This window comes from Balaenoptera borealis (genome assembly GCF_965194805.1).
Source record: "Balaenoptera borealis genome assembly, chromosome: 5".
NCBI classification, from domain to species: domain Eukaryota; kingdom Metazoa; phylum Chordata; class Mammalia; order Artiodactyla; family Balaenopteridae; genus Balaenoptera; species Balaenoptera borealis.
The window spans coordinates 69,057,950-69,082,072 of NC_138862.1; the positions used below are offsets into that span (position 1 = coordinate 69,057,950).

Here is a 24,123-nt window from a genome sequence, read left to right on the forward strand (position 1 = left end):
CCAACGGCAGGCTGTCTGTTCTGCTGGCCAAGATCGCCTGATCTGCTCCTTGGTAATTCCGAAGGCCATTTTACAACAGCGCGGGGCCCAGACACGTGGCAAGGTACTAATTCATCGATTAGCTCCCACTTGAGAGCTTGTCTTGGCAACGTGATCAGGCCCTCGCGGTGGGTCTGCGGAGGCTGGGTAGGCCCACTCCGGCTGTGCGCTCCTCCCTAATTGCCTGCCATCACTCATGGTCGCCTGCATTCTGTTCCAGAGGCAGGAGCGGGCAGGCTCTTCATCCCAGTTCCCACAACAGGCCCTTCAGCTCTGTCACAGCTTCAGCTCAGCCTCACCATGTACAGTTTTGGTCAAGTGCATTTCCTCACTGTTGATCCCTCTCACGGCCAACAGGCTCTAGGACTTACGGAACTGCCGGCATCTGATCCCGTTGCTGTGCAGAAGCCACGACCCACAGCATCTCTGAACAGCCAGGAGCTAGGGGCCTGGGCGGGCAGCAGCACGAGAACCCACCCGTCTGAACTCCTGCACTCCCTGCCTGGCACGGGGAGGGAACTTGAGAAATGCCAAGAAGCAAGCCATCTGTCCAGGTGGGCCCAGGAAGAGCAGGGGCCTGGGGAAACAAGAGATCATGGGGTGGGGGCCGGGACGGGAGCATGGCAAGGTCTCAGCCCAACTCCTGGGACTGTGGGCCCAGAGGGAGCGGAAGGTTCTGGGGAAGCAGGGCAGGAAGTGCCCTGGAGGCCCCCAGTGTGTAGCTTGGGGAGGCCCAGCCACAAGCCAGGGGTCTCTTCTGGACCAAGAGGGCTGCCACCTCAGCATCGCTCCATTTGCTCCAAGCCCTACCACCCAGAGAGCCACCCAGGTCCATGGCCCCTTGTAAGATAAAGGAGGGTCAACGGGCCACTCCCATGCCCTAGGTGAGCAACACAGTCAGGTGTGGTCTCATTAACACCCGGCTGAGAATGGGCTCCAGATGACGGGGCATTTTCTGAGGGGCTCGGTGGAAAACATTAGCGGGGCATCTGAACTGGGAGCAGCCAGAGGACAATCCGAGGACACAGGCTGGGAGAGGCAAAGGGGGAAAGCCAGGGAGAGGGTGCTGAACACACTGGGTGTCTGTCGGCACGCATCCACCTACAGGGAGAATCTGCCCTGGGACAGCCGTGCCCTCTCCACTCCCACAGAGACGGGACACCTTCCTTCAGGAAGCAGAGGGTTCTGCGACAAGCCTGACCACCAGGACCGGGTCCAGGGGGTCTGGGATCAAGGTATGTCCTGGGATCCCCACTGCCGGCCTCAGGGCCTCCTGCAGACCCCATTCCAACGCCCCAGCGCCTCGCTCTTATTTCTGCCCACCGAATCCTACTCCCCCCCACCCAGGCAATGAAGCCTCCACAGCACCTACAGGCTTTCTGTTTCCAGAGTCTGGGGAGAACTGGGGAAATGCTTCCTAAAGGAGAAACACTGAAGGGAGGGGAACTGCCCCAGAACCAAGCCGTAGTCGGGACCTCTCAGTGGTGAGAAGATGGGTGCTTTTTATTTTCATCTCATGCTGCTCGTATTTTCCAATTTTTCTATAAAGAACCTACATCCTTTGTAAAATAAAAATGTTAATTTTTAAAAGATGGAAAATAAATCGCATTCTTCTTTTAGGCCCTGATTCTAACCCTTCCATCTTCACAATGTCTTCTTTGACTCACCCTGCCCAGAATCAGCCTTCTTGTGTCTGAATTCTTATTAGAATCAGAATCACAAAGCACAATTGATTCCAGTTGTTTCAAAGACAGCCTGACATGTTTAACTGGTCAGTGACCCTGTGCCCCAACTTCTCTCTCTTCTAGTTTCCCCCAGGGCCCCCCATTTTGAGTCCAGACCGGTGCTGGCTCCATTCCCCACTGATCCCCATTCTGTGTCCCAGGACAAACTCAGGTCTGTTGTCAAGACCGAATCCCAGGCAAGGATGTGAAGAAACTGGAACCTTTGTGCACTGCTGGTGCAGAGGTAAAACCGTGAACCACTATGGAAAACACTATGGGGCTCTTCAAAAAGTTAGAAATAGAATTACCATATGATATAGCAATTTCACTTCTAGGCATATACCCAAAAGTGTGAAAGCAGGGACTCAAGGAGATATTTGTACACCCATGTTCATAGCAGCACTGTTCACAACAGCCAAGAGATGGAAGAAGCCCAAGTGTCCATCTATGGATGCATAGATAAACAAAATGTGGTAAATACATACAATGGAATATTATTCAGCCTTAAAAAAGTAAGGAAAACATGATACATTCTATAACATGAGTGAACCTTGAAGACATTAAGTGAAATAAGCCAGACACAAAAGGACACATACTGTATGATCCCATTTAAATGTGGTACCTGGAAATAGCCAAATACATAGAAAGTGGAATGGTGGTTGCCAGCGGCTGGGGGAAGTTGAAGAATGGGGAGTTAGTATTTAATGAGTAGAGTTTCAGTTCTGCAAGATGAAAAGACTTCTGGAGACGGATGGTGGTGGGTGATGGTTGCACAACAATGTGAATGTTCTTAATACCACTGAACTGTACACTTAAAATGGTTAAAATGGTACATTTTATACTATGTACATTTTACCACAACAAAAATAATTAATTAATTGATTGACTGATTGAAAGAAAAGACCCAACCCCAGTGGCTCCAGCTGGGTCGTCAGCCACGTTCCCAGAGCACCAGGCTCAGCCCTACCTCACCATGAGGGCTGGATATTCCCTAAGGGGCAAGCATGGTGTCTTTTCCATCTACTCTGAGTCATGTCTGGCACATAGTAGCAGCTCAATAAATGTTTGTGGAATGAATGAGAGGATAATATAAGACCACTTATATCTATAATTGATACAGAAGATGACAAGAATACTTTTCTTAATATCAGGTTGGAGACAGGAAAGCTGCATGTTTGTGGGCCACACCTCTCGTCCATCTGCTGGCTGAGGACATGGGGAGGTAAACATTTTCAATCTCTGCCCACAGGGTGCACAATCCGCCCACGGGTATCAGAGCATCGCAGACATTGCGGAGTGGTCATTATAATTCAGAACCATGCTGTAGCTGAGCCAGACGCCGGAGTGACCTGGGGACGCAGCCAAGCCCTTGAAGAAGACAGGAGAGGAGCCGATAACCTTAAAAGGGGGAGGTTGGGGAGAGACAGGGAAAGAAGGGAAGGGCGGGGGAAGGGCAGCCCTCCCCAGACCCTGCTACACACCCCCTGTGTAGGGTGAAGGTGTAACCTCAAGTCCACCCCCGGGTCAGCAGCTCCTCTGCCAGGCCCCTAGCTCCAGCCCCACAGGGCTCCTGGGTCTCTGAGAATGAGGCTCTCATTCAAGCCAGTGAGTCAAGACCGCACCTCGCCCGGGCACTCCTTCAGCAGAGGACCAGCGCCCCCTGGAGGAGGTGGCCTTCTCTTCACTCCCACAGAGAGCAGAGTCTGGAATGATCCCACCATCTGCAACCTGTAAAACCTAAGGGCTCCAGCGTACTGCCCAATCAAGTGCAGGTCTTTCTCATTCAGCAGGGACCCTTGCGGAAGCAGGGAACCCTTCAGTACCCTCTCAGGCCTGGCTGGGTGTTCCCTTCCTCCTGAAACCTCTGGGGTTACCTGACCTTGACTCTCACCTGGTCGCCTGCCCAGGAGCCTGCTCTGCTTCCGCAGGGCAAACAGGGTGCAGCCACCTCCTGGGCCCGGGGCTTTACACACTGCACGCCGTAGCTGCCCTACCCTTCCAGCACCCCTGCAAGAAGCCCCAGGGCCCCGCTCCTACAGGCTCTGCTCCTCAGTGACTGAGAGGTGGGTTGTCTAGCACTGTATTCTGCCAGAATGCAAAGTCCATGTCGCCAGGTCACTACCCCCACTCCCCATGTGATACATCCCCAATTTACTAATTAACCTGTTGTTTGTGTGTCCTCCCAAACAGAAGGGGAGCTTCCCCATGACACAGACAGTGTCCCCCCGCCAATTGCCAGCACAGTCCTGCCTCTGGTTAAGTGTCTGAGAGCACAGCTGGTGATTCCCAGCGATGGAGGTAGAGGTGAAACCTCTGCTGAATGGATGAATGGAAGGACATCACCATTCCCATGTCACAGATGAGGAAACCGAGGCTTAGACTAGGTGACCTGCCCAAGTCCCCACAGCTACTAAGTGGCAGAGTGGGGTGTGAACTAGCCTGCTCAACACAGACACTCATCTACCTCCACAATGATGACCTCTTGGCAGGGGTAACCCGGTGGCACCTGGGTTCTGGCTGCATCAGTACCTTTACTCTGCTCCCCCATGTGGTACGTTCTCTGGGTGTCCCTTCCTCCAACCCCCATCTGCCTCCCCCCAGAGCAGAGCACCAGGAGCCCCCAGCCCAGAACAGCCTCCGATGACATGTCCTGGAGGCCCTTGTCCCAGGAGTAGGGACGGCACGACCCTCCTCTCACCCTGGCACTGTGGCTGCAGCAGGGCCAGATGTCTGGGGGGAGGTGAGGGTAGGCAGGAGGGCTCTCAAGTCACAGGTCTGAATCCAGCCATGGCCCCAGCCCCAACTGAGCTGTCCAGCAAGAGGGGCTGAAACATCTCCACCCGACACATCAGACAGGAGAGGCATCTGGGGGGCTCCACGAGGGTCTTGAGGGTTCCTTGGCCTCTGGCCTGCCTCAACCCACAGCCAGAGGTGGCCCAGCACCAGAGCATCCAACAGGCTCCCCGGAATCCCGAGAATTGTATGCTGTGCAATGATCCTCCTCGGGGCCTGGGGAGAATGAGGCCACGGAAAGTGATGGGGGGCTTCCCTGGTGGCGCAGTGGTTGAGAATCTGCCTGCTAATGCAGGGGACACGGGTTCAAGCCCTGGTCTGGGAAGATCCCGCATGCCACGGAGCAGCTGGGCCCGTGAGCCACAACTGCTGAGCCTGCGCGTCTGGAGCCTGTGCCCCGCAACGGGAGGGGCCGCGATAGTGAAAGGCCCGCGCACCGCGATGAAGAGCGGCCCCCGCTTGCCGCAACTAGAGAAAGCCCTCGCACGAACCGAAGACCCAGCACAGCCAAAAATAAATAAATAAATAAATAAATAAAGTAGCTATAAAATTAAAAAAAAAAAAAAAAAAAAGAAAGTGATGGGCACCTGTCTGTCCCCCTTCCCTGCCCAGGACAAACTCTCTGGCCACCCATTAGTCTCTTCTCTCCCTTAGATCCAGGCCCAAACTGTCACACCTCAGAGTTGATTTATTTTTCTTGTGGCCTTGCTCTCAGTGGGGTTAGAGAACAGCATGTCATCACCCTGTCTAAATATTACAACTCCACAGAGAATTGACGAATGTGACTCATCACCCTTCCACTCCAGATCGAGAATCCCCAGGCCTTTCTTTGCTGATAGGAGTGTGGTAATAATCATAATAATAACAGTAACAATAATAGCTGCTCCCAATTAGTGAACACTTGTTCTGTGCCAGATATTGTGCTAAGCGCTTTCCTCATATTATTTCATTTACTGTTTTTCTTTTTTTAAATAAATTTATTTATTTTATTTTTGGCTGCGTTAGGTCTTCGTTGCTGCGCGCGGGCTTTCTCTAGTTGCAGTGAGTGGGGGCTACTCTTCGTTGCGCAGCACAGGCTCTAGGTGCACAGGCTTCAGTAGTTGTGGCTCACGGGGTCTAGAGCGCAGGCTCAGTAGTTGTGGCGCACGGGCTTAGTTGCTGCGTGGCATGCGGGATCTTCCCGGACCAGGGCTCGAACCTATGTCCACCGCATAGGCAGGCGGATTCTTAACCACTGCGCCACCAGGGAAGCCCTTCATTTCCTCTTTAACAAGCCCTGTTAAGTAGGTACTTTTCCTATCCTATTATGCAGATGAGGAAACTGAGGTTCAGAGTGGCTCAATGCCTGTAACTTGCCCTGGTCACACAGCAGAGCCAGAATGACATGAAGGGCCTTGCCTAGGGCCCCAGGGCTAATCACTGGACCATGAGCCAAACCCCAAAGTGCATTTCTACACTGTGATGTCATCCCTCCACCTACTACTCAACCCCCAACCCAAGCCACAGGTTCAGCCCCAAACCAGAGACCAGAGCAAGCAATGTGTTTCCACCAAGAGCAGCACCCGGAGGCTGATGAAACAGGGAAGGGGCCCCAGCGGGATATTTGCATATGATTGCTTGCGGCTGGCCTCTGATGTGTACCAGCCACCCCTAGTCCTGGCAATTTCAGAGCCAGAATTATGTCTGTCCCCATGAAAATGATGGCATCTTAGCTTTTCTGTCCTTTCATCTCTTTCCTGATTGCTGTTATTGATCCTGAGCACATTCTAGAACAGACATTCCCCACCCCCCATGGCTGGGGTCTGATTCTGATTCTTGCCGTGCTGATGCTCTAGCCACTCTTGTGATTCTTGTATTGACTTGAAGTCACAGCCTTTGTGGGAGTGGAGGGGTGAGGGGGTGTCACCCAGAGGGTGGGCCACTCCGTAGGGCAGTCACTGCGGAAGAGGCCTGAGTCAGCCTCTCTGACCAAACCCTTTTGCTGGAGGGCTGCAGGCCCAAGAGCCAGCAACAGAGGGATGGGAAGTGAGATGAAGTCCCCCATTTGGGAGGACAGAGGGGTGAAAAGGCAAGGTACTGGACAGAGATGCAGAGGAGGCCAGACGTGGCAGATGTGCCAGCCAAGCCAGGCTGAGAACCTGTGCCTTGAATGCCAGATGGTTTCTGAGTGGTGAATTTTCTGGTTTTCCTTTGTGTTCCACTTTATAGTTTAGTAAATCTGCTGAAAGCTCTGCTGTGCTAAGAGCAATCGAGGAAAGCACCTTTTGTCCATGCTCTGCCTGGAACAGAGCAATGCCAGGGCCAGCGGCGTGGTGAAGACAGGACCAAGAGAGAAAATTCCAAAGGGCGGAGCTCAAGGGTTTGTATGTGTTGGGACCACTTGGCGGGTCACTCCTTCCCACCAGAACTTTGGACCTCTGGGACTTGTTCTGATAAATAAGGCTGTTTCTTTACATGTCCTAAGGTGGGGCCCCCCAGATTTGAGGGGTAGCCATCAGACAGGTAAGGCCCTGTGGCTCCTCAGTCACACACACGCAGGTGGGAAGCCAAACCTCTCTCCTCCTCTCCTCTGAGTCCCCTCTTCCCTGAGGGCTCCCCAAGCCTCCTTCCTACAGTCATCCACGAACCCCTTCTGCTGGCATATAAAAAAAATCTGTCAAGTAGTCAGACCAGGTAAAAACTCCAATACCAAAAAGCTTTCTGGGGGCAATTCCCTCACTTAACTAGTTATGGATCTTGGACAAGTTAATCTCTGTGCCTGTTTATTCACCTGTTAAAAGGAGATAATAATAGTACCAACCTCTTGTGTTTGTTGTGGGGATTAAGCGAATATAACAAAAGCGCTTAGAACAGTGCTTGGGTTAAAGAAAGCTCTATACAAGCATTAACTATTGCCAGTGATTACTCCACCATGTGAGGACAGAGGCGGGTGTGAGGGGCCCAGGAGGGAAACCTCGCATCAGCACCACCTACCGAGGCCTGGACCCCACCTCCCTCTCGAGGTGAGCCCGCAGCCCCTCAGGACACCTCCTGGGCGTGGAGACTCGGCCAGGGCAGCTTTCTTCCTGAGAGTCCAAGGCTGCTGCTGGCCACACTCTCCCTGCCTGACAGTGGAGTGTGGGCGGGCGTCATGGGGGTGGGATACTCTGAAAACTGAAGACAAATATATTGTCCAGGTACTATTTTCTCCCAAAGGCTTCAAACCTGTCTTGGGAGTTGGGTGGAGGACACACGGGCAGAATCGGCAGTGTCGGATTCCGGGGCACACTGGGGACTGGGCAGCTCTGTCCACTCTGCAAGACTACACATGCCCTCCCCACTCCTGCTGCCATCAGCCTCATCTCGAATGTGTGTATTTGTGTGTGCGTGCACGTGCACCCACGCACAATAATTTGTATTATTCTCTTTAACCCAAACTTGAAAATTCAGCCCAAACCTCCAAAATGTCCTCTTTACACCAACCTTAGAGGACTCATGGGTCCTAGGAAAACTCGCCCAGGGAGGAAGCAACCCTCTCGAAGGCAAACACAGCAGCTCCTTTTCTGGGCATATGGGAGGATTAGCAGGCTCTCCAGGAAGCCACGCTGGATGAAGGCCTCTGTATCGCTTCATGTCCCCATGGAACACAGAAGCAGATTTTGCACTCTGTTAATCTACATCTGTTTGCCTGTCCCCGCTGACAGAGCTTCCGTCTAGGGAAGCCGCAAACATGCACTAAAAGGAGCATGGGCTTCAAGGTGGGCCGACCTGGGCACACACCACTTTACTACTCCTGGCTGAGTGACCTTGGGAGGGGGTCTTAGCCATTCTGAGCTGAGTCTCTAGACAAGGGATGTTAATAAGGGTCCCCACCCTGCAGGGTTATCAGTCTCCTGACAGGATGAGCAATGCGGTGGATAATGCCTGGTACAGTGACTGGCACACACTGGCTTGGAAGGCATGGAGGCTGCTGGACGGTGGTGAAGATTGAGACGATGATGGTGACATGTGGGTCCCAAGTCTGTACTTTCTGTCTCCCTTGTTAGGCTAGGAGTTTCCCCAAGAGCTGGTGGTGTTGCTTTCTCCTTTCTCCTCCTTGCTGCAGCCTCACCTCCTCCCCACCAATACTAATTCACTTAACAGACCTAGAGGGGCGGGGCTGGGGTGCCCCAGACAACACACATTCTAAAGCCACCAGACCACCCTGTTGGGCTGTGCCCTCTTGAAGGGGAGGGAAGGGACATGTCACCTCTTTTGGGGTTCAGTCTTCCCACTCTGCCTTTGCCCCCCAGCCTCACCCCTACCTCACGTTGTCATGTTTCTGGATGTAAATTTTATGGAACATCATATCCTCCTGTTTGGCATTGATGTCTGCTTTCATCTCCATGGCAACGTGACGGGGAAGGACAGACAGCAGGAGCCGCTCCTGGGGAGGGAAGCAGATGCTTTCATCACAGCTCCTCCCCCTGCCTGGCAGTCCCCTCCCCTCCCCAGGCTTCACTCCTCCCCACCTGAGCCCCCACCCACAGGGCCCTGGAAAACTTTTCAGGCTCTCCTGAAATTCATGGAGCTAACACTTGTGTGTGCTGGGTGTGGAATCATGCCCCAGGGCTACCTGGCCCCCATCTCCCTGGGACACCTCCTGGTTCTTCCATGCACATGGGGAAAAGTACTCCTGGTGAATCTGTAGTACCAGGCACCTCGGGTCAGAATCCTGGGTGTCACCTGAGACTTTGGGCAAATGACTGAACTTCTCTGAGCCTCCAGTTCCTTATCTATAAATAGGGATGGGGTTGTTGGGAGCTTTAGATGAGATTCGTTCAGTCACCAAATATTCACTGAGCACCTCCCATGTTCCTGGCGTCATGCCGGGTGCCAGGAGTGATAACTGTGAACGAGACAGGCAAAGTTCCTCCTTCACAAATTCCCAGTCTTGTGGGGCTACAGGTGCTACAGGGCACTGAGCAGGGTGACCTGACGTAGGCTGGGGAGAAGGAGGGTGGTCACAGAAGGCTTCGTGGGGACCAGAGGATGACGTGTGAAGGAGGGGGCTCCATTTCGACGTAGGGGATGGTGGCCCAGGAGGATGGGAGAGCTTGCTGACTTTGAGAAACCAAGAAATTAAGACCGGCTGAAGGGGAGGTTGGAGAAAAGCCAGGAGAGGGGCCAGGGCCACCCTGTGAAGTTGGGTAGGGTCATGGCAGCCCTTGATGGGGTCTGGACTTGGCCCCCTTTCTGTGTTCTCCTCCGGGGCCTGCCTGCTCCGAGAGGTCCAACCTCTACCTGCACCCTCTGTAGCCCCCGCCCCACACCAGGCGCTCTGCCAGGCTCGCTCACGAATCCTCTCATCTGGAACCTTTCCTCCTGGCTGTCTCCAGCCCTCCTCATTCTCGCTCCACTCCTTCAGCACTGGAAGCTGGGCCGCTCTCTCACGTGGCCCTAGGACTCTTCTGCTGCTCCTGCATCTGTCTAGTTCCCCTCCCTCCTCCTGGCCTCTGGGAGCAAGGTTTCCATCAGCACCTCCACTGCTCACCTCCCACGCCCACTCCCTCGTCCGGTTGCCCGCCTATGTCTTGCCACCAGCACCTGACATCATGCCCACACCATGCTCACCATACTCTCGATGGTTCTTCTTCTCAAGTTCCCTGCCTTTGTCCATGGCACCCCCGTCCTCCTGATCACGAAGGTCAAGGCCTTGCTCCTCAACTAGAATCACCATCCTCAAGTACTGCTGCTAACCTACCTCAGGCTCAGCCCCGTCCCAGGAGGAGGGTCCTGGCTCCAGCTTCCGGCATCCCCTCGCCACCCTGGGCCTTCTTATAGAGCCCCCGATCACTCTGCATTTCAATGTCAATGGTCTGTTACTGGGGTCTCCCTGAGGGTGGGAACTGTGTCTTGTTCAGCTCCAGAGCTGACAGCCTTATGCTTAGGAAACTCTGGTAGACTAGTGAGGAATGGTGCTCTCTGTGGGCTGGTCTGGCCTCCCCAGACATCAGTGCACACGGCCATTAAAGGCCATTTCATATTTACTGAACTCTCAGTGAACAGCTACTGGTGATAAAAATATCAATATAAACTAAAGGACAATTCCGTGGAAATACAGGATGACTGGGAGAAAGTGTGCTACAAATTGTTTAGATTCATGAGAGACCTTCCTACATTTATAACTAGCTCCGGGGCTGAGGGCCAGGACGGGTGGGCAGGGGGTGGCTGGGGAACAGTGCTGAGTCCCCTCATCAGGTGGCACCTAGGCGCATCCTCAGACCTAAGATCTTTTTCTGCAGAGGGCAGGGGAGGCTTGACTCTGGGCCCCGGCTAGGTGAGGAGTGCCTGTCCCCTGGAAGCATGCCTCCCCTCCCCAGTACCTTGGCCTGAAACATGGTATGACAAACATATTTTCTCCCCCAAATCCCTGTGGATCTTCTGGAATGTCCAGCCTGGCCAGGGCCAGTGCAAGTAAACTGTGAGGCACTGTAAATGCTAATTTTACTGGAGAAGGGACGAGGCCCAGGAGTGAGGGGGGGACACTCCCTAATCCAGAAGGGGAAGGAAGGTATCCTGATCTCACGTGAGAGATGCTGGGGTCTGGAACAGGGATGAGAGGGGGGCTTTTGAGGCAGGTGGGAGCTTGGGGGTGAGCAGGGTGCAGAGAGGTGAGGTAAGCTTGTCAAGAAGAGACAGTGGGAAGACTCAGGGACACCCCTGGGAACAGGTTGCATTCAAGAGGCTGGACCTGGAGCCCAGATGGGGCCAAGAGAGCACATGGGAAGGCCAGGCCTCAGACTGGACAGCCTGAGCTGGGGACTTAGCCAGGCACAGCGGCCGGGCGCGGGGCTGGAAGGGAAGCAGGGGCAGGTGGTGACTGGGGGAGGGCCTGGAGAGGCTCAGCAGAGCTCTCCCCCCGGCTCAGCCATCTGGATGTCACCAGCCGTGGGCTGAATCCAGACAGAGGCAGAGAGGCCCTCACACTGCGGCAAACTCTGTGCTCGTGGGGTGTCCACAGCGCACAGGCCGTGCTGGGCAGGAGCGCACAGATGACTACTGCCGTCCAGGCCTCCGGCTCCTGTCCTCACGATCGAAGGCAGACCTCCGTGTTTACACCTGTCGTCGGCCGACACAGTGTGCAGCACAGAAGAGGACCTCGCCAGTGTTCGTGCAGGGTTTGGCGAGACACGAACCTAAGAAGATAGGGAGGCCCCTCCGCTTTGGAGTAACCTTGTCTCTGAGAGCCGGGACGAGTCCAGGTCCAGTGGGAACCCCAGCACCCTGCTGACCTGCCCACTCTCCCCCTGGGGTCTCCCTCCGGGCCTGCTGTCTGGGAGCCAGGCGCAGTCTCAGAGATCCCAAGCTTCTATCTGGTTCACACACAGGAGAAGACACAGTGGTGAGCCAGCCAGACCTGAACCCCAAACAGGACACCCCCAGGATGCCAGGCAGGGAACCCTGACAAGTCCTCAGTCCCTGCCCCGCCTCAGCCAGAGGATACACAGGGGCAGGTCCCTCTGCCCAGGGCTCACGGGGAGAAGCCCCCGAGTCTGTGAGCTGCATGAATGGCTTGCCTCCTGGCCCAGGAGTCCTCTGAGGGTGAGGTTTAGGGTGAGACACAGTCGTCTTCCTTTCTCTGAACTAACCAAACCCCAGAGCTCATCACAGAGGAAGTGCCTAGTGAGGGTGTCACAGGGGCTGACAGCTCGGTCTCCTCTCCTCCTCCCTCCCCCCTCGCCTGGCGGGCACCTTAATCCCAGGAGGGAATGCTGACGCTCTCACCACCCCTGGCCAGCTGCCCTGAGCACAGCTGGTGGGCAGGCAGCAGCTGGGCCGAGGCGGGCTCCCTGCCAGCTGTGCAGGGCAGGAGGGCCTCACTCACCTGCTGCTGGTTCTCCCGCTGCGAGTGCAGCCGAGCCTGGATGCACTCCCGGGTCTCCTGGAAGGCCTGTCTCTGGGAGACCTCAGCCGGGTAGTGGGTGCAGACGCCCACGATGTTGGTGCAGGAGAAAATGAGGACATTGGAGACGAGCTGCAGAGGGAGAGACGAGGACACGGAGCTCAGGCCTGGAGCAGGCACCAGGCACTGGAGCCCCAGCCATGACCCTCCCAGGCCCAGAGCTCGGAGCCCCCAGGCCCCACGGTAGCAAACGCACACCTAGCTGCCCGCAAACAAATGCCAAGGGCACCCACCCGCAGCCAACTGCTGGGAGTCACCAGGTGTCATCAGTCAGGCTCTCTGATGTCCTCAGAGCCTAAAGCTTGGCTGGCCTGGGACAGAATATGGCCCTAAGGATGCTGAGTCACTGAATACTCATACTGGCCATGTCCACGGTACCACAGGCTAAAAGCTTAGGTGTCTTGGGGATGCTGTGACAGAGCTGTGTGTGTTGGGGGCGGCAAGGGCACTGCAGGGAAGGCTCCTTCAGGGGGACAGGGTTTCATTGTTTGAAAGTGCGACAGGGTCCACATAGGACAAAGGGCTGCTCTTCCACAGAGAGGCCTTAGCTGGCTCTTCCCCAGGGATCGGCTCCAAGAAGCAAATACTTGCTGATACCCAGCGCTGTGTGAAGTCCTCTGGGGACTGAGGGAAGGATGAAGTCCCTGGCCAGCAGGGATCAGTGTCCACACAGGTCCCATCTCCTTCTCTGCACCAGCACCAGGGCCTCCTGACGACCCCACCAGCACACCTGCCGGCGAGCACCCACCATTACCCCCACTCCTCACGGATGCCCTCCTCTGTGCTGACAGAGATGTGTGTGGAGAAAGGCCACTGTCCCTCGGGTCAGAGACAAGGCTGGAATTCTTTTGAAAGCAAAACTTACTCAAAAGCTAAGGGAAAACACAACTCAACCCACAAAAGCAGGGTTGACATAGCACATTCCAGGGCCTGGCAAAGGTGCTGTTTGGTCAGAACTTCCCTTGGCAGGTACAGCTCCTGGGGTATCTGGGTAAACAGATCGTGGTCCTGCCCTTGCCTCAGGCCGTACCGGACAGAAGCCACACAAAGAGGCTCAGCTTTCTAGGCCTCAATCACTCCCTCCAAACATTTAGTTCTTAGTCCCAGCTGCAGAAGGGGAGCCCAGGCCGACCCCTGCACCTTCCGCTGTGGCTCCTCCAGCCCCCAGGAGCCCGGCATTGGTCTCTAGTCCACTTGTCTATTTGGATCCCAAAGAGCCTCCCTCTGGGACTTCAGCTGCCTGGCAGTGACTGGCAGCAGCTCCCACACTCTTCTTCCAGGGTGTCTCTGGACCTAGAAGTCCTGTCCTTGGCTCTGCTCTGCGTTCTACCTGAAGGCTTTCCCCAGCCCAGCTCTGAGGTGGCCCTGACCTCCACCCAGGCTCTCAGGCCCAGAGCCATGTGGGCTCCATACCGGATGTGGTGCCACCTTTCCCTGGAGACATCCTATACCATGTCTGTCCCAGTCCGTGCACAGAAAGAGACCTTTCCTCTCCCATCTGAGTCTTGTTCTCTCCTCGGCTACACAAAAAATTCTGGTTTTCTGGCTGAAGGACACTGTGGGCTCCGCTCAAGCACCTCCTGGCTACCCTCCAGATGCCTCCCTGAGGAGCCTTCAGGGAAGGGGCAAACTCAGATTACCAGCTCCACCAGCTCTACCAACTCTGCTGCTCACTCACAGCCCCCCCACCCCAACCTCAGCCACCCCCGAATCCTACCACTGTCATCTTATGTAAACACACTGCAGAGAAAAACCCAACCTATTTATCACAAGCAAAGAAAACCCCTGCTCTACGGAAGCTTACAGTCCAGTTGAGGAGATAAGCGGTCAAGACTGACAGAGAACCAGCAACAGGAAGCAGAAACTGACTCATGCCAAGCAAGAGGGAGCGGAAGAGAGCACCGAGTGAGGAGAGACCCCTGGGCGGGCCCGGGCGCCCTGGGCCTGCGGTTAGGGGCATGTTTGCCGAGGCTGGCAGACATAAGAAAGGGCGTCCCTGGAGAGAGCATCCAGGAAGCTCAGGCTTGCGAGGTACTCAGGGTCCTTGAGTAAATAACCCAGGCTCTCTGATCCTGAGGGAAAGTCCACAGAGAGGAGATGGAGCTGGAAAGGCAGACTGGAGCCAGAATGAAGAGGCATCTGAATGTTAGGCTGAGAAGTCCTGGCACAATCCTACAACAGGAGCCACGAACACTGCTGAAGCAAAGAACGGCAGGATGAGCACACGGCTTCAGGAAGATTCATCAGGGGCAAGAGTAATGCAGGGAGTTGAGAGATGGGTCAGGAGGCTACCACAGAAGCCCAAAGTATGAGGGAACAAAGACCTACATGAGGCTGGGGGCTGGCAAGGCAGAGCTGACTCAGAAAGAAGAGCCCCCAAGAGCAGGGAAGAAATAGACTGCAGCCTGCAGTATGAAGCAGTGCAATGACTGTGAAGGGAGACCCCGAGGACACACCTCCTGGACGTCGCTGGGGACCACTGAGAGAGGGCTAAGGAGAGAGAATGAGATGAGGAGGTGGAGGCTGAAGGTGCAGACTACAGGGAATTCTGAAGAATGTTCTCTTTAGGGGATATCTTTTGAAAAGTGAGAGGAAGGTGCCAGACGATAAAAAAAGGAGTGAGGAGAAACTGGAAAGGAGAATATGAGGAGTTACCCTCAGACAGAATAATGCAGCATGATAATGCAACATGGCCAAGTGGGGTTTATCCCAGGAAAGGAAGGCTGTTTCAACATCAAAAATCAATGTAATTCACCATATTAACAGACTAAATAGAAAACCATATGGTTATTTCAATAGTTACTGAAAAAGTATTTGACAAAACTTAACATCTATGCAAGATTTTTAGTTTAATTTAATTTTTTTATTTTTTTGGCCGCACTGTGCAGCATTGGGATCTTAGTTCCCCCACCAGGGATCGAACCAGCGTCCCCTGCACTGGAAACATGGAGTCTTAACTGCTGGACCACCAGGGAAGTCCCTATACAAGATTTTTTTTTTTAACTCTTAACAAATTAGGAATAGAAGGGAAATTCCTCAATCTGATCAATGGCATATGCAAAAACCTATAGCTAACATCATACTTAATGGTGAAAGACTGAATGTCTTGCCCTAAGACCAGGAACAAAGCGAGATTGTCCTCTCTCATTACGTGTATTCAACATCATATTGGAGGTCCTAGGCCATGCAATAAGATAAGAGAAAAAAATAAAATACATACAGATTGGAAAGGAAGAAATAAAACTGTCTATATTTGCAGATGACATGTTTGTCTATGTAGAAAATCCCAAAGAATCTACAAAACAGCTACCAGAATTAATAAGCAAGTTTAGAAATACAAAGATACTGATCACAGGAAACAAGGTCAATATACAAAAAAGGAACTGTATTTCTACAGGCAAGCAACAATCAGAAGTGAAATTTTTTTAAAGTGCCATTTATATATCACTAAAACTATGAAATATTTATCCATAAATCTAACAAAATATTGCAAACCTGTTCACTGAAAACTATAAAACACTGATGAAAGAAAATTTAAAAGACCTAAATAAATGGAGAGACATACCATGTGCATGTATTGGAAAACTCAGTATTGTTCAGATGTCAATTCTGCCCAAACTGATGTATAGATGCAACATAATCATAATCAAAACCCAACCAGGGTTTTTAAAAAGAAATTGACAAGCTGACTCTAAAATTTATATGGAAAAGCAAAACAACTAGCATAGCCAAAACAATTTTGAAGAAGATGAACCAAGTTGGAAGACTCACACTACTCAATTTTAAGACTGACTATAAAACTACAGTAATTAATCTAGTGCAGTACTGGCTAAGGATAGAAATATAGATCAATGGAATAGAATTGAGAGTCCAGAAATAAACCTTTACATTTATGGTTTGCTGATTTTTAACAAGAGTACCAAGACAATTCAATGGGAAAAGAATAGTCTTTTTAGCAAATGATACTGAGATAACTTCATATCCACATGCAAAAAAATGAAGTTGCACCTCATAACTCATACCATATACAAAATTAACTCAAAGTGGATCAGAGACCTAAACATGAGAGCTACAGTTATAAAACTCTTAGAAGAAAATATAGGAATAAATCTTCATGACCTAGGATTAGGCAATGATTTCTTAGACATTACACCAAAAGCACAAATGATAAAAAAAGAGATAAACTGCCCTTCATCAAAGTTAAGAAGTCCTGTGCTTCTAAAGGAACCATCAAGAAAGTGAAAAGACAACCCACAGAATGGGAGAAAATATCTGCAAATCATTTATCACACCTTTATTTTTGACAAATATACAAAGGCAACTAAATGGAGAAAGGATAATCTTCTCAGCAAACGGTGCCAGAATAATTGGATACCCATATGATTAACTCAAAATATACAAAAATTTACTCAGAACAGTTCATAGGCCTAAATGTAAAACCTAAAACTATTAAACTTCCAGAAGAAAACACAAGACTTTGGGTTAGGCAAAGATTTCTTATATACCACAGCAAAACATGATCCATAAAAGAAAAGAAATGATAAATCAGACTTCATCAAAATTAAGAACATTTGCCTTCAAAAGACACTGTTAAGAAAATGAAAAGGCAAGCAGCAGAATGGGAAAAATTATTTGTAAATCATATATCTAATAAAAAGACTTGTATCCAAAATTCATAAAGAGCTCTCAAGTCAAAAATAAGAAAACCAACAACCCACTTTTTAAAAGAGCAAAATATTTAAGTAGACAATTCACCAAAGAAGATATAAGGATGACAAATAAGCACAGAGAAAGATGCTAAAAATCATTAGCCATTAGGGAAATGCAAATTTTAAAAAAACAATGAGATACTACTAAACACTACTAGAATGGTTAAAATAAAATAAAATAGAAAATGAAAAGAAAAGAAGAAAGAACTGCCAACACTGGTACAGGTAAGAGTGTGCAGCAACTGGAACTCTCATACCTTGCTAGTAGGAATGAAAAATGGTACAGCCACCTTGGGAAACATTCTGGCATTTCTCATACTTATGCCTGCCATATGACCAGCAACCTCACTCCTAGGTATCTGTCCAAATCAAATGAAAAGTTATGTTCACACAAAAATCTGTGCAGGAATGTTTATGGAATACTACCCATCTATAAAATGGAACAATCTAGTGATAACACACAACATGAACGAGTCTTAAATACATTATGCTGAGTGAAAGAAGCCACACTCAAAAGGCTACATACTATATGATTCCATTTATATGGCATTCTGGAAAAGATAAAACTGCAGGGACTGAAAACAGATCAGTGGTTGCCAGGAGGCAGGGGGAGAGGTTGACTAAAAGGGGCAGCAGGAGGAAATCTTTCCGGGTGATGGAGCTGTTCCATATCATGATTGTGTTGGTAGTTACACATCTATATGCCTCTGTCAAATCCACAGAACTGTACACCAGAGAAGCTGAATTCTACTGCATGTAAATTATACTTTAATAAAGAAAGGACAGGACTAAGATCCAGGAGGGACTAGCAGAGAGAATATGAGGAGCCGGCTGGACAGGGAAAGGGCAGACTTTCCTCTCTCTGAGGCCAGAAAGAGGGACCAGACTCTATTCTGAGACATGATCTCCGAAGTAAATATCAACTGGCCGATGCTGTATCTCAGTACTAATCCTCCTGACCTCTCCTGCTGTAACCTTACTCCTCCTGCAGCCAGAAGGCCAATAGCAACAGACGGAGCAAATCCAGGTAAAATGACGCGCCGTAACCCAATAGGGTCCAAATGGCTTGGCTAAGCTTAGCATGCCTCAGTGTTCCTCTCTCCCATTCACTAAACACACAATGGGGGGAGCAGGAAGAGAGTGCTGGGTATGACAGAGGGGTCTTGAGCAAGGCCCCACTGGGAAGGGTGATTTCAGCAAATGGACCTGAGAGTGAAAGAGATTAACACATCAAACAAACACACACACACACCACACACACTCACACACACACACGCCACCCATCAAAAAAGCAGGAATCTGTGTGCCAGGTTTTAATAGATGCTAAGGCCACTGTGCGGACACTAAGGTTATGAGTGGAGAGGAAACGTCAGTAAAATCTGATGGAATTCTGCTTACAGCCTTCCAGGAAGGAGTTTGTAGCTTAAAAATGATCTCACACCTCAGGCACAAGGGTCTAAATGCTGACCAGCTTTCTTCTCTACTAAAAATAATTATCAAATATTGAGCCCCTTCATATGTCCTTATGTAAAATACTTAATTAGTAAATAATAGCAGGTATCAGTCACAACAAGTAAGCAAGGCCTAATTAAGGGTTTGTTGGTTTTCCTTGTGCCGACCTCACAGGACACGTCCAACCACATGGAAGATGCGTGTGTGTGTGTGTGTGTGTGTGTGTGTGTGTGTGTGAAGGGATACCTACATTACACCAGGTGGAGTAACAGGGACACCTGACAATACAGCAAACCTCAGCCCTGGCAGTGGCCTCAGCATTTGCTTTTTAAAACCAGGCCTGCATATGGTTTGGGTCTGGGAGGTCCCAGGACCACATCAGGAGAAAACCCTGTGAGTGGGGAATGTTTGGAATTCTGGTCTCCTAGTGGAAACCCAGAGGAGATGCCTAGGCATATGTACAACTCCACTGGCATTTCTAAAACCCCAGCACTTCAGAAACCCAATCTTTGGCTGTCTGTAGGCTGCAGGTCTGATTTGGCCACAAGTGAAGTGACAGTCCTCAGTGTATGCAGTGTCTCCATGGCAAAGGTTGAAAGGACTCCCAGCAGCTTGCCTTGGGCACTGCCACCCTTGCTGCCTCTTCTCTCTGAGTTTTCAGGGGGGACCCAAGGGCCCACTGCCATAGGCCTACTACTAAGCAGTCCTGAGAAAGGCACAAGGCAAAGAGGAATGAGGAATGAACGGTTTGGAATAGAAGGAAATAAGTTGGGGAAGACCCCCTCACAATCTGCTATTTTGCATGAATTCTGTTCTGGACAAGTCAGCTTGCCCTTGCAAGGTGGTTCACAGGGTGGATCTGGTGGTGGTGGTAGGAGATGGGGAATCAGAATTCCCCAGGGAGCCAGATTTGGTGACTGGGGAGAGGGGGCAAGATGTTCAGTTATATTTGAATTTCAGATACACAACAATTTTTTTTTAGTATAAGTATGTCCCATGCAATATTGGGGACATACACGACAAAATTATTTGTTTATCTGAAATTCAAGTTTAACTGGGCGACTGTATTTTCACTGGCAACCCTAACAGGGAGCCCTTTCAAACCTGCCCTCCCCCAGCTCTGACACCGCCCACCTTGGCTGAGCCCCAGCACACTAAGGGTGACCCAGCTCCCACTCCACGCCACTTCCTCTTCCAGATCCTCTTCCACTCTCAGTGGCTCCTGCACAGATAGACTACAGTAATTCCTCTTCACATCAGGGCCTGAAATCACCCCACTTAAGTGCAAGTCAAAGCTGAGATCTAATTTTCCAAATCCACCCACCTGGACCCAGGGGGCTAGACCACCTCAGGGCCCTGGGGGCTGAGGACCAGCTCCCCAGTACTCTGCAGCTGTGACCTAGGACTCCAGCCTTAAAGACAGGCAGTTTACAAACACACAAAACCAGCAACCAAATGAGTCCCAAATAAAAGGAGCTGACAAGCAGGACAAGGGTTCCTTCTGCCTGTCCCAGATTTCATTTCTCCTGCGTGGTGCTGGTGGGAAGCTTGGGGGACCTCGGTGGAATCCCATTATGATGTAAAATAAATCAAGGAAGGATAATCTTAAATTATATACTGAGAAGGCATATCAGCAGGGTTTCTTGTATACTGTACCATGCTCGATTAGGTGCTAAATGGCTTTTTAAAAATATTACATATTTTAACTTTTTTTCATCATAGTGATGCCTCTTTTAAAATTTTTCCTTTACAGAGAATGAAGATTGCTGTACTTGTTTTGGTGATCAAAGCCACATTATCTCTGCCTGAGGGTTCCTGTGATGAGGTCCTCTTTCATAGAGGTGGCTGGCCCATCTCAATGGCTCTGGACAAACAAGACCAGAGTCTCCACTCACTTCATTCTTGCTAGGGTTCTGCCCAGGTGGCACCCCCTCCTCCTCTCCATTCCAGCCAGGATCTAGCTGCTCAGTGCTTGTCAATCTCTCCTGCACTGGAACCCTCTATGCAACTATCCTCTATGTCAGAGATCCTCATATCCCCTTATATCACGACACTTTCCTGCTCAAAAGCCCACCAGTAAAATAAAGCCCACACTCTTGTGCTGGTATTAAGATTCTACAAGTCTCATCGTGGGCCACATTCCCCTTCTCCTCACTACCCCAACCATATGGGCTACTCACTGCCTCTGGAAATACCAATCTACAATTGGTTCTAAAAGTACAATGTTTGGGACTTCCCTGGTGGCGCAGTGGTTAAGAATCTGCCTGCCAGTGCAGGGGACAAGGGTTCAATCCCTGGTCTGGGAAGATCCCACATGCTGTGGAGCAACCAGGCCCACGTGCTGCAACTAATGTAGCCCGCGTGCTCTAGGGCCCACAAGCCACAACTACTGAGGCTGAGTGCTGCAACTACTGAAGCCCCCTCCTAGAGCCCGTGCTCCGCAACAAGAGAAGCCACCGCAATGAGAAGACCACGCACCGCAACGAAGAGTAGCCCCCTCTCATCACAACTATAGAAAGCCCGTGCACAGCAATGAAGACCCAACGCAGTAAAAAATAAATAAAATTCTTAAAAAAAAAATAAAGTGTGCAATTCAATGGTTTAAAAAAAAGTAATCTATAAAAGTACGATGTTTATTTAATACAATTTTACTATTATTAAAAACAAATCAATAATTAGCAACTGCTTAATCCATGTTTAGGAAAGACAACGTAGATTAAAATAGGAAAAAAGACAAGTATCTAGGAATGATGGGGGTCAGCAATTTACAGCCTTCAAAACACCTTCACAGGTAACATTTCATTGCATCCTCATTGCATCCTTCTAAGATAAGCAAGTTGGGTGGCATCACCCCCTCCTGCTGATGTGGGAACTAAGGCTCGAGGCAGGGGCCTCATCGGCAGTCACACAGCAAGGCGGCGGCAGAACTCAATCAGATTCTCATTCCGAGTTCAGAGCTTGTCCTGCTCTACTGTACGAAGCTGTTATTTATCCCAACTTAATTTAGGTCCACTTTTGTTTTATTCTATTTAATAAAGAAACACTCAACTTTCTTTCACCCTCGTCCTAAGTGCCCCAGGCCTTCTTCATAGATCCTGGTCACATAAAATGCTGCTGATTAGGGCCCTCCTCCCAGCTGCTGCCTCCAGCCCAGCTCTCTCCCAGGAACTCGCCACTGCGGGTGAGAAAGGCCCATTGCCTGTCTTGTGAGGCCAAGCCTTACCCTCGTAGAGTGTCCTTTAATTATGTTTTCAGCGAGATACAATTCATATACCATAAAATTCATCCGTTTAGAGTATACATTTCAGTAGCTTTTAATGCAATCTCAAGGTTGTGCAACCCTCACCACTAACTCCAGAACATTATTAACAGCCCCCCAAGGAAATCCCACACCCATTAATCCTCGCTTATTTCCCCCCGCAGCCCCACCCCCAGCTCTGTCAACTACTAATTTACTTTCTGTCTTGATGGACTTGCCTGTTCTAGACATTTCATATAAATGGTATCATGTAATAGCCTCCCGTGTCTAGCTCTTTTCACTTAGCATAATATTTTCAAGATTCATCTCTGTTTAGCGTGTATCAGTACTTCACTCCTTTTTATGGCCAAATAACATTCCATAGTATCGATATACCACATTTTGTTTATTCATCCATCAGTTATAGACATTTGGGTTGTATCTACTTTTTGACTGTTATGAATAATGTTGCTATGAACATTCATGTACAGCTTCTTTCAGAGACATCTGTTTTCAATTCTCTTGGGTATATACCTAGGAGTGGAATTGCTAGATGTTATGGATTGAATGTTTGTGTCCTCTTCCCCTAAATGCATATGTTAAAATCCTGACCCCCAGTGTGATGGTATTAGGAGGTGGGGGGCTTTGGGAAGATGATTAGGTATGAGGGTAGAGCACTCATGAGTGGGATTAGCACCCTTACAAAAGAGATCTCATAGAGTTTTCTAATCTCTTCCACCATGTGAGTACACAGTGAAAAACTATGAACCAGGAAGTGGGCTCTCACCAGACCCAAATCTGCTGGTGACTTGAACTTGATTTCCCAGCTTCCAGAATGTGAGAAATAAATGTTGTTTAAGCCACCCAGGCTATGGTATTTTGTTATAGCAAACTGGATGGACTAAGATGCTGGTCACATGGTAACTCTATGTTAAACATTTTGAGGAACTGCCCAAGTGTTTTCCAAAGTGGCTGCACCTTTTAAATTCCAACCAGCAGTGGCTGAGGGTTCTGACTCTACAATCCTCCCCAACACTTGTTTTGTCTGTCTTTTTTATTACAGCCATCCTAGTGGCAGTGAGGTGGTATCTCATTGTGATTTTGATTCCCTTAACATTTAAAGCAAATAGTGATAATAACATGTAAGGTAGTTTACTCTGTAACTTAAACAGCTGTGCCTTTAGAGAGAAATGGCCACACTGTACACTTTATTTTTGTCATCTTTGGTCACTTGTTCCTAGGAAGACTCCAGACCTTGTGTACACAGCCAGAGAAAAACAACAGCTTTCATATAACAGTACTTATTTGAACAGGACATCCTCTTAATTCATTCAAAAAGCATTGACTAAGCATCCAGTGCAGAGCACCACGCTGGGGCACTGGGGAACCTTGACCCCGGCCACCCAGCCCCTGCCCTCCAGGACTCCAGGTCTGGTGGTGGAGGAAGGCATATGCACAGAAGCAGCTGAGAGGACACAAACTCTGCAGGCCTTGCAGTCGCTAACCCCAAGTCAGTTCCACAAGCGCTCAACAAATATGGCAGAGGAGATAATACTCTTACTATACGAAGTGGTTTATAAATTAACAAGGAATAAGTAAAATATAACAGAAAAATGGATAACGTAGATGAAGAAGCTTTTCAAAGAAGTAAAATTACAAATGACTTATAAACACATGATATGAAAAATGTGAACCTCACCAGTAAGCAAAGAAATACTAATGAAAACAATATTTTGCCTATTAAACTAGCAAAGCTTCTTTTCATGGTAATAATGATGGCAAGAATGCAATAGAAAAGGCACCATACCATCAGTGGGGATGTGAAGGCACAACCCTTCTGGAAAGCAATCTGGCCATGTGTATGAAGAGCCTTAAAAATGTTTATACTCTTTGACCTAGATTCAGTCTCCTCTCAGGAATCTGTGCTACAGAAACTCAGTAGCTTGGGCAGGGCTTTATATCCAAGGAGAATTAGAAAACTTAAAAATGGGGAACAGATAAATGTTGAACAACTAGAGGATAGTTAAATAAATTATGGTGCTTCAATACCCTGGAATATGTCAAGGCCTTTCAAATGTTTTATTTGAAGAAGATTCAACATCATAGGGGAGTTGGCAAAATATAATGTCAAGTGGGGTAAAAAGAGAATACAGAATTGCATATTCAGCATGATCCCAATCTAAAAATATATGTATGTCAACAGTGGTAGACTGTCCCTAGGTGGTAGCATTATAAGTATTTTTA

General features: G+C 49.8%; 1 protein-coding gene across 2 annotated transcripts in view; it reads right to left on the bottom strand.

Annotated features, from left to right (window-relative positions):
* ADCY5 (adenylate cyclase 5) overlaps positions 1–24,123 on the bottom strand; it is a 156,361-nt gene that overhangs the window by 56,885 nt on the left and 75,353 nt on the right. For both annotated transcript variants that reach the window (XM_082394854.1, XM_082394853.1), the window contains exons 2-3: positions 12,403–12,552; positions 8,840–8,961 (exon numbers count right to left, since the gene is read on the bottom strand). In XM_082394854.1, the coding sequence (XP_082250980.1) occupies positions 8,840–8,961; positions 12,403–12,552 (272 nt within the window). The remainder of the gene's footprint in view (positions 1–8,839; positions 8,962–12,402; positions 12,553–24,123) is intronic.